The 11133-nt window shown below is 42.4% G+C and overlaps 1 protein-coding gene across 1 annotated transcript in view; it reads right to left on the bottom strand.

Moving 5' to 3' along the window:
• LOC136383877 (collagen alpha-1(I) chain-like) overlaps positions 1 to 11133 on the bottom strand; it is a 30227-nt gene that overhangs the window by 18881 nt on the left and 213 nt on the right. Inside the window, exon 2 of the mRNA XM_066353786.1 lies at positions 10288 to 11130. Coding sequence (XP_066209883.1) covers positions 10288 to 11130 — 843 coding nt within the window. The remainder of the gene's footprint in view (positions 1 to 10287; positions 11131 to 11133) is intronic.

The raw sequence follows: 11133 nt of genomic DNA, 5'->3' as shown, positions 1-11133 counted from the left end.
CTCAGTCTGGAAGAACCAGAAAACCTAAACAAACAGATTAAAACAAATGAAATTGAAAGTTATCAAAAAACTCCCAGCAAAGAAAAGTCCTGAATCAGATAGCTTCATAGGCAAAATTTACCAAATATTCAAAGAACTAACACCTATTCTTCTCAAGGTATTTCAAAAAATTCAAGAGGAGGGAAGACTTCCAAGCTACTTTTATGAGGCGAGCATAATTCTCATTCCAAAACCAGGTAAAGACACTACAAAGAAAGAAAACTATAGGCCAATATCTCTGATGAACTTAAATGTTAAAATTAAAAAATATATATATTAGCAAACCAGATCCAGCAATACATGAAAAAAAACATACATCATGATCCAGTGGGGTTTATTCTGGGGAAGTAAGGCTGGTACGATATTCACAAATCAATAAATGTGATTCATTCCATAAACTTAAGGAAGGATAAAAATCACATGATAATATAAATAGATGCAGAAAAAGAATTTGATAAAATACAGCATCCATTTATGGTCAAAACTCACAGCAAACTGGGAATACAGGGAACATACTCAACATGATAAAGGTCATCTATGACAAACCCACTGGCAACATCATACTCAATGTAAAAAATTAAAAGCAATCCCCTTAAGATCAAGAACAAGGCAGGTATCACCATAGGCAAGTGAGATAAAGGACAAAACAAACAAATAGGATTATATCAAACTAAAAAACTCTGCACAGCAAAAGACAGCATTAACAACAACAACAAAAAATCGACACAATAGGAGAACATTTGCCAATATGTCTGATAAGGGGTTAATATCGAAAATTTATAAAGAACTTCTAAACCTCAACAACAGGATTATAAACAATGCAATTACAAAATAGGCAACAGAAATTAATAAACACTTCTCCATATAGACATATAAATGGCCAATAAGCATTTGAAAAAATGTTCAAGATCACTAATCATCGCCTGACCTGTGGTGGTGCAGTGGAGTCAACCTGGAACGCTGAGGTTGCCGTTTCAAAACACTGTACTTGTCTGGTCAAGACACATATGGGAGTTGAGGCTTCCTGCTCCTCCCCCCTTTCTCTCTCTCTCCCTCTCTCTCTCTCTCTCTCTCACAGACACTCTCTCCTCTCTAAAATGAATAATAAAAATTTTTTTAAAATCACTAATTATCAGAGAAATGCAAATTAAAACCACAATGAGATATCACCTCACACCAGTTAGAATGGTGCTCATCAACAAAACAACACATAACAAGTGCTGGAGAGAATGTGGAGAAAAGAGAGCCCTTCTGCACTGTTGATGGGAATGCAGACTGGTGCAGTCACTGTGGAGAACTTTAAGGGGTTTCCTCAAAAAATTAAAAATGGCCTGACCAGGCGGTGGCACAGTGGATAGAGCCTCCGACTGGGATGCGGAGGACCCAGGTTCGAGACCCCAAGGTCGCCAGCTTGAGCATGGGCTCATCTGGTTTGAGCAAAAAAAAAAAAAAAAAAAAGCTCACCAGCTTGGACCCAAGGTTGCTGGCTCAAGCAAGGGGTTACTCGGTCTGCTGGAGCCCCACGGTCAAAGCACATATGAGAAAGCAATCAATGAACAACTAAGGCTTCACAACGAAAAAACCGATGATTGATGCTTCTCATCTCTCTCCATTCCTGTCTGTCTGTCCCTCTCTCTCTCTCTCTCTAATTCTCTGTGTCTCTGTAAAAAAAAAAAAAAAAAAATTAATTAATAAATAAAAAAAATTAAAAATGGAACTACCTTTTGACCCAGCTATCCCACTTTTAGGAATATATCCTAAGAATAACAAATCACTGATTCAAAAGAAGATATGCACCCTCATGTTTATTGCAGCATTGTTTACAATAGCCAAGATCTGGAAACAGCCCAAGTGTCCATCAGTGGATGAGTGGATTAAAATGCCTGGTACATATACACAATGGAATACTTCGTGACTGTTAAAAAGAAGGAAATCTTACCTTTTGTGACAGCATGGATGGACCTAGAGATTATTATGCTAAGTGAAATAAGCCAAGCAGAGAAAGAAAAATATCATATGATCTCACATATATGTGGAATCTAATAAACAAAATGAACAGAGGAACAGAATAGAGGCAGAGACGAATGAGGTCACAGGGAGCAGAGGGACAGCAGTCAGAGGGAAGGGGATGAGGAGATAGTATCAGAGAAGGTAAAGGGATTAGAGAAACTATATATACATAACACAGAGATATAGATAACAGTACAGCAAATCCTAGAGGGAAGGGGACAGAGGGGGTATAAAAATGGACACGAGGGTGGGGGTGAGGGAGTTATATTCAGTGGGACATATAAATCCATGTAAACACAATAAATTAAAAAATAAAATAAAAGAAAAAGAGAAAGAGAGAGAAAGAGAGAAAGAGAAGAGGGATGAGCAAGAAGCATCAATCCCTATATGTGCCTTGACCAGGGAAACCAGGGGTTTTGAACCGGTGACCTCAGCATTCCAGGTTGATACTTTATCCACAGGTCAGGTAACCTACTTGTATGAAAGGTATGAGAATATCTTTTTGAGATTAGTAGAATGTGAAATGATGATAAAAGACTGACAGACATTGAATAAGTAAAAGGCAAAATTAATAAAAAGAAAGATAAATTCATATACTTACATTCAGGAAGTATGACTGCATAATGCTGCATCAGAAGGTGTACATTTCCAGATCCAAATACAATAAATTTTGTTATATTTTGTACATATGTTGACTAAGATAACAAAAGCATAAATAGGCCTTACCCATTATCATTTATAGAAAATATTGCAATAATTTTAAAGTCAAAGAGCAAAAACATATTTTGATAGTTTCTTGAACTGGTCAAAATCCTTCACATTTTGTCCTGTGTACTTTAGATGGAGCAGTGATTGAAATGATCTTGTTCTTTCCCCACTTTGCATATCCTGCATGTTCATGACTTTCACACAAAGAGGTACATTCAGAATAGTCTAGCTACTACATGACCTAATACTCTCATAGATTTAAATAGTCAAGTTTTGCCTATCCCCAGATTGTTTGCACAGGGCTAGTGATTTAAGTGACAGTGCTCTTTGAGAGTAAGTTCTTGAGTTGCAGAGACACTGGACAATATATTCTCTTTTTATATTAAGACCGATATTAAAAAAGAGTAAGCCAGTTCTGTGAAATGCAGAAGCACAATCAATGAATATTACACTAAAATGAAACAAACAATTCTGGCTCTTCCATGCTAATTGACATAAATCCAGATTATAATCACTAAAATATTTGAGATTTTGAGATAAATGAATTAGAACTATAATTTGATAAAATACCACAGAAAATACTCAATTCTGTGCATGTGTTTGTGGAAGTCTATGCCCCTAAACCTTATACAGAGTAACATCAAGAGGTCTGGTTTCTCAAAATTAGAGCCTCACCTTGGTATACAATTATCTTCACTGATCTTTCTTCTCCTCTCTGCCTAGTAAAACATGTTGTAAGTCAGCGTTCAGTATTTTTCTTCTCTCACAGTCTGCACTGTTAGGCAAGGCCAAAGATTCAAGGTTTGTTTCAAAATGACCCTGCATCTACATCTACAGTCCAGACTTCCTCCCGAAGTTGGGCCTGTATTCAGATAAACATGGCAAATCCTACTGGAACATAATTCAAGCAAAGTGTGGGGAAGGTGTCATATTTTATATCTGTATAATTATGTCCTACTACAGAACAAAATCTAAAATCCCAGTTAATTTTTTTTTAATTTTTTTTTTTTTTTACAGGGACAGAGAGAGTCAGAGAGAGGGATAGATAGGGACAGACAGACAGGAGCGGAGAGAGATGAGAAGCATCAATCACCAGGTTTTCCTTGCGACACCTTAGTTGTTCATTGATTGCTTTCTCATATGTGCCTTGACCGTGGGGCTCCAGCAGACCGAGTAACCCCTTGCTCGAGCCAGGGACCTTGGGTCCCAGCTGGTGAGCTTTTTGCTCAAACCAGATGAGCCCGTGCTCAAGCTGGCAACCTCGGGGTCTTGAAGGTGGGTCCTCTGTGTCCCAGTCCTATGCTCTATCCACTGCACCACCGCCTGGTCAGGCAAAAAATATCAATAAATTATGATGAAAACTGGAGACTTTAAATAAGATTACTCTTGTCTGGGGGGGGGGGTGAATATATAATTGTTAGAGAAATTTTGATAGAAAAGTCTGAGAGGCTCTCCATTATGCTAAATAAATACGGATTAGCATTTTTTGTATGAATATTGTAGCAGAAGTGAAAGGAGGTTTAGTAATTGACAAATGATGGAGTGAGACAAGTTTATCCTCTACCACTACCATCACAACTACAATCACCTCTCAGACCCTGCTCAGACTCTGTCATAAACTCTTGAAGAATCTGGCTTCTTTTCTTAACCTTAAACTTATGGCTCAGTGTATTCTGCCTTTTCTTCACCAATATGGGCTCTTCTGCATTCCATTTTTTTCCAAGACATTAGTATGGGTATCAAGAGATAATTATTTAACAAAATTCATATTAAGGTGGTAGTAATATAGTAAACTTTTATATACTATCATCTTGCACCTATCTGTTTTTAGAAAGAATTCTGCTAAGCATTTACATTGTGCCAGACAATGTGCAAAGTGCTAGGAATGAGAATATGAGTAAATTAAAAAACAAAAAGCCCACCCATTCTTCCATAGAATACAGACTTGAAAACCAGAAAGTAAAATGAGTTAGAAGCTATCTTCCCACAAAGTGTGCACGGAGACATGAAAGAGAGTTTCATGCTGTGCTGGGAGGAGTGGGGAGAGTCAGACAAGGTTTCTGAGAGAAGGTGGCTCTAGAGGTCAGAGGGTGAGAAGGTACAAACCACACGGACACAGAGGGCTGCATTCAGGCAAACCAAGACCACAAAACGGCCTAAGGAGCCAATGAAATGAAGCTATTCAGGATTACTAACACAAAGGATTGTAAGGGAAAGGAGAGACTCAGGTCTGACTTTGGGCAGGACACCTGAGTCAGCTGCCCTAAGTTCCAAACATGATGGGTGATTGGTACAGGCAGTGTACCTCACTGCCTCGATCTGAACATTAAAATTCAGTTTTAAAATTTCTGTCTTTAATTGTATTCCAAGGGATGTAGAACAAATGCTGTGAAGGGGACCTTTCATTTGTGTTTCTCTTGGAAGACTCACATTAGCTGGGTTGCTCCAGTTCCAGTTCCAGTGTGTATATGGAGAACAATGACTGCAGAGTTAGGAAAGAGGCAGAAGAGGACCAAAGTGAGAGCAAGAGTTTGGACTCTGTGTGTATTTCATGGGCAGCGTTGAAAGATTTTAAGCAGAAAGGAGGGATTTCAAAAAGTTCTCTCAGGCAACACAACAGATTTTTGAGGAAATAGGCAGGGATATTATACAGTAGTGATGTTGACAATCTGAACTAAAATATAAACAGTTGGATGTGACTACATGGTGTCGTATAATACTGTAGTAGACAAATACCCCACCCCCCCCCCCCCCCCCCCCCCCCCCGCCCAAAGACATCCGGGTCCTAGTCTCTGGAGCTTCTGCATATGTTACGTTGCATGGCAAAGGAAAATCATTTTTAATTGAATTTTATTGTGGTGACACTCGTTACCATAATTAGACAGGTTCAGGCGCCTAATTCTACATCTCGGTACACCATATTATGTGTTTGCTCCCACCCAGTCAAGTCTTTGATCATCACTATTTATCACCCCAACCCCTCCTCCGCCTCCCCCACACACACCCCAGCAATCACCAGACTGTTGTCTGTGTCCATATTTTATTGATTTTCTTCTTTTTTGCTCTAGGGCAAAGGAAACTTAAAGTTATAGATAGAATTAAGATTGCTAATCAGCTGACTTGAAATGAATAGATTGTCTGGGTGGGACTGATACAATGTGAGTCCTGACACATGAAGGAGGGAAGCAGGAAAGTCAGGGTCAGAGTGATGGAATATGAGCAGGGCTGGAGCCTGTGGCTGGCTTTGCAGACAGAGGAAGAGGGCCACCAAGCTGAGTTCAGGTGGCCTCTAAGAGGAGGAAAATGCAGGAATAGAAATCTCTCCTAGGGATCCAGAGAAACGTAATCCCTCCTATGTCTTAACATTATCCCAGCAAGAGTTATTTTGGATTTTTGGCCTCTACAACTGTAGACAATAAATCTGTGCTGTTTTAAACCACCAAGCTGGTGGCAATTTGTTATAGAAGCAATAGGAAAAATACAAACACCCAATTCAACTTTAGCATGAAGAAAGCCCTTGACTGAAAATCGTATTGAACATTTACACTCTCTGCTAAAATGTGGGCCATGTCTTCATGCTTCTGGTCAGGTAGATCTCACCCTTTATAATGGTTTTTCAAGGTAGAGGCGCACCACGCTTTCATCTTACTGCCCATAGTTTCTTATTCTCTCTCCTCACTTAGAGATCTTATAGAAATACAATGATTGATTGATTCATTGCTAAATTTTGTGTCCACTTCTGTTCAGATGGTTAATTTAAAAGCAGTGTTAGGTTGTCCTGGCCGGACAGCTCAGTAGGTTGGAGGATCGTCACAAAGCTCACAGGTTGATCACTTCCTGGATCTGTCTCTGTTTCTTTCTTTCCCCCTTCTTCTCTCAGTACAATCAATAAATAATAAAAAAAAATTATAAAACTAAAAACAGCATTAGGTAGTTTAATGTAACAAGAGTAGGAGTGTTAGGGTCACACAGATGTAGATAAAATCACAACTCCACCCATTATTGGCAGACTGACTTTCAGCAGTTTAAATGAGCTGAACCTCCATTTCCTTATCTGTAAAAAGGAATAATAATGTTATAGATCAGGATCCCCAGAGTCACACCCTGAGATAAGGATTGTGTGCAAGTGATTTTTTAAAGAAACGCTTCCAGGAAAACCATACATAAGTTACCAGACTAAGCAAAATCCAGGTATCAGCATGATCCTGCAGGGGAGTCTTGGGGTATAAACCACAGCTCAGATTTCCTTACTATTAGAGGCAATACGGTTGGGCTTTTATACTCTGTAGGGCAGTCCTTGGGAAAGGTACACCGGTTGGAAGTTAACTCCCAGGTGATTCTTTCCGGCTCTCTGTGCCTGAAAGCAAAGGGAGTCCAGAAGCCTTTGGGCAGTCTTCCAGAGTCTCAGGGGACGGCCATGAGAAACAAAAAAACACAGAGCTGGGGGAAGGGCACTCAGACTCAGCCTGAGGGTACCAGGGGATGAGGTGAGTCTTCTACTAGCATCCACCACAGAGCTCTTCTAAAGATGGAATGTGCTCATGTTTTTCTTTCTTTAGCTTTTAAGATTCCTAAACTATTTTTCTTTTGAAATAGCATGTCATATTTAGTGCCATACTCTGCATATAGTGCTCAGAACTGAAATAATTCTTTCTTGACACAAGCATCAAATCCAGAAAAAATAAAGAAAAAAAAAATGAAAATAAAGCAAATGTAAAGGATACCAGAATAGAAAGTAACCAAATTAGTCTGAATCTAGCTTTTTTTTCCACCTTGTTTTCCAAGTGAGAGGAGGGGAGATAGACTCCTGCATGCGTCCCGACTGGGATTAACCCAGCAACCTCCGTCCAGGGCCAATGCTCTGCCCATCTGAGGCCATGCTAATAGCCAAGCTATTTTTAGCACCTGAGATGGAGGTTCCACAGAGCCATCCTCAGCGCCTGAGGCTAACATGCTTGAGCCAACTGAGCCATGGCTGCAGAAGGAGAAGAGGTGAGCAGGGGGAGAGGGAAGGGTGAAGGAGTAGTTACTCACTTCTGTATACCCTGACTGGGGATCAGACCTGGACATCTACTCGCTGGGAAGATCTCTACCATTGAGCCAAATGGCCAGGACCTGAATCTAACATTTCAAAATGTAATTTTAGTTTTATTTTTCATAAAGCTGGAAACTTGAACTACTTGAGACTGGAAACTATTTGTTTTTATCTTTGAAAAGCAAGGCATAGTCAACCAAACAATAATATATATATTTGATGACAATAAATCTTAGAGAAAATGCATTTTTACCACCAAGAAACAATCTAAATACCCAGAATGCATGTAATTTTTTTCTTAAAATATCTCCATCTTTCTCTGTTCCTCTACTGATAATTAACATCTTTAAATGTGATCATACTGTACAGTTTTAAAGTGCATTCACATTTAGATGCATTTGAAATGCTTTCAAATTTTACTTGATGCTCAAAAAACCTGGTGGTTTATATTGTCACTCTCTTTTTACAGATGAGAGAACACGCTCTGGGAGTTGATGTGACTTAGCCAAGGTTGCAGCTGAAGACAGGATGCCAACTTCTGACAATGCTCTGCTCAGAGATCCACATGGTCTCCTTAGCCTCTCATCGGTCAAGGTCCAGTCAGGAGACAGAAATCACTCCATAAGTGGAACAGAGGGTATTTAACAGAAATAATTATTAGCTACTAAAAGGGGAGTGACTACTAAGAAATCACTGAAGAATACAGGAATGGTGGATTTAGGGAACAGCCACTAACTCTAGCCATCCCTGTCCTCTACCCTACAAAGCCAGAGACAGACCTCATTGGAAATAATGTGTCTGTGGCCCACTTGATGGCCAAGAAATTTGTTGAGGTGTCACAGATTGAGCTTGTCAGAACACTTGCAGCTGGGGTGTCAGTGAAACTTGCTAGGAAGCTATCAACTGGGACACCAAGGCTTACTGGGAAGCCATACACTAGGGAACTGGCCAAACTTATTAGAGAGTGTGGCTTCTTGTACACTACTGTCTAGAAAGCCGCCTGCTAACCACCACAACATAGAAGCAAGAGAAGCACTGGAACCAAGAAGAGAAGCCCCCTTTTAATGTAGTGTCCTTCTAGCACCTTCTACTGACAAATCCTAACACTGTATGAACAATCAACAAAGAAATGATTATATGTTCTAGCTTTCTTTTTCAGGGCAAAGAAGATGAATTAGGAGCTGAAAAGTACTCAATTAGCTGGTACACACATCAATGGCTCACCTGTTCTCAAGGGTACAATGATTTTATTCCAAACTCCCGCTCCATTTGTTTTGTTTTTCTTCCTACTACAAAATGCAGACCAAACTTTTGGGGACACTATGTACTGCTTACTAGTGTGAGACACTGTGCGGGGGGAGAGATAATACAGTGACTGGGACCAGGTCTAAAGCCAGAACACTTGGGTCTGAATATTAGCTTTGCCATTGACTAAATTTGCACGTTTGCAGAAGTTAATCTCTGCATTCCTCAATTTTCTTATCTGCAAAAGAAGATGATAACAGTACCTACTTTATTAAGATATCAGGAGAAATAAATTAAGATTTATAAAGCCTATAGGACAACATCTAGCATGTAGTTAGAACTTGATAAATAGTAGTATTACCCACACGTTAGGCTGTAATTGGTGTTTAAAAATACATATTTAGTTCTCATTATCGATTTCTATTTAGAAGTGTTTCATAATGCTAAAAGCTAATTTCTCTGGGTGAGACCGGGCTATGCTAGGAAACTGTCTTGCCCACTTCTAGGCATTGCCTGCATGAAGCTCTGATTTCAGATCCTGGCACTGCCCCTGGCTCACTGAATAATCCTCATCACTTGCAGCCAACTCATTGGAGATCTGTTTTCTCAAGTGAAAAGAGACACATGGTTAAACAAGTCATCATTCTTTCAGAGCTCTTCCAGTTCTGACTAAATTTGATCTCCATTTTCCCCAAATAATGACTTACACTTCAGGAGGAAAGGAAGGAAATTAACATTTTAAATGCTACCCACCTATGTCAGGCAAGCAACTTTGCATGCATTAACCTGATTTCATCCTCAACACAGGCCTGTCAGATTAGTACTTCTAACCCTATTTAATAAATAAGAAAAGCTCAAGCAATATACTTAAGATTACACCCTTAGTAATAACTAGCAGAGCCTGAATTCTACACTGCCCTTTCTGTTTGGGGCCACCGAACATTTTCACAAGGCCTTTCTGTTGGGGCCGACTAACGATTTTTAATCTGTGCCGCTCGCCGCCCACACTATCTTCATCTCAGACTTCAAGATTCCTCACTGCTCAGTGCTCTTCATGCCTTGCTTTAAAGACATGAGTAGGTGTGCGGCTTTCTTTCTCTTTTTTTTTTGTCTTAAACGTATCACTTGAAAGCAAGTGACATTCATTTACCAGTTACAAGAGTTTTAAAAAAATGCACCCGTACCATCTCACAGAGATTGGGATTGTGTGAAAGCCGGCGGCCCTCCTGCGTCCTGCGCCCTGTCCTCACCTCTCCTCTTGGCTGACAACTTGGTGACGGGAGAAGAGCCGGGGGGTGGGCCAGCGAGCGGAGTGCCAGCCGAGGCGGCCGCTGTGCTCACCTCGGAGCCTTCTTTTCCTTCTCTGTGGCAGAAGGTTGTCAGGCCAGGTCATCTTAAAGTTTCTTCCCGAGTCATACGCTCCAGTCTGAGGGCTCTCGTGGGCCAGGGCGTGCCCTGTCGGCGCGGCCACAGTCCTCGGATGACACTGTCCCCGTCTCCGCTCCCCGCCCCGCGACCCACCCCGCAGCCCGGTTCCAGCTCCCCCACCGAGGGGACCTAGCGCCCCTTCCCCTCGCTCTCGGGAGTCGCCTTTCCCCCGGCTTCTCCCTGCGCGCTGTCCCCGTCCCGGCCCGACCCTCGGGCTGGGCCTGGCAGGAACAGGACCGCTGTTCGCCCCCCAGGTGCGGGCGGCCCGGCTCCGACTGCCCGCCCCTCTGATGAACTCTGCCCGGAGCAGACCCGGCGTGAAGAGACGGAGTCTCCCCAGGGCTCCTCCGCGGGCCCCCGCGCCTCCCGCGCCCGGGCCTCCCCGCAGCCCCGCGCCCGGGTCCCGCCAGGCGGCCGGCGCGGGGGCGCTCCCACCCAGGTCCCCGGCCGCGAGCCGCCGCCTGCCCGCGGCTCCGGGGTGCAGGGCGTCTCCGGGGTGCAGGGCGTCTCCGCGGCGCCGCTGGGAGGCCGGGCACGGTCCGCGCTCGGCTCGCAGCCCTGCCGGCCGCCCAGCCCTCGCCCGGCCCCGGCTCCCTTCCTCGCCCGCTCCCGCCTCCCCTCGCAGGCTGCCAGGCGGGCCCAGCCGGCCTCTCTCTCCGCCTTCACTA

This window comes from Saccopteryx leptura, chromosome 12 (genome assembly GCF_036850995.1).
Source record: "Saccopteryx leptura isolate mSacLep1 chromosome 12, mSacLep1_pri_phased_curated, whole genome shotgun sequence".
Taxonomy (NCBI): Eukaryota; Metazoa; Chordata; class Mammalia; order Chiroptera; family Emballonuridae; genus Saccopteryx; species Saccopteryx leptura.
Note: the sequence above shows the minus strand (reverse complement) of the source record. Positions and strands in the feature narration are given on the sequence as shown.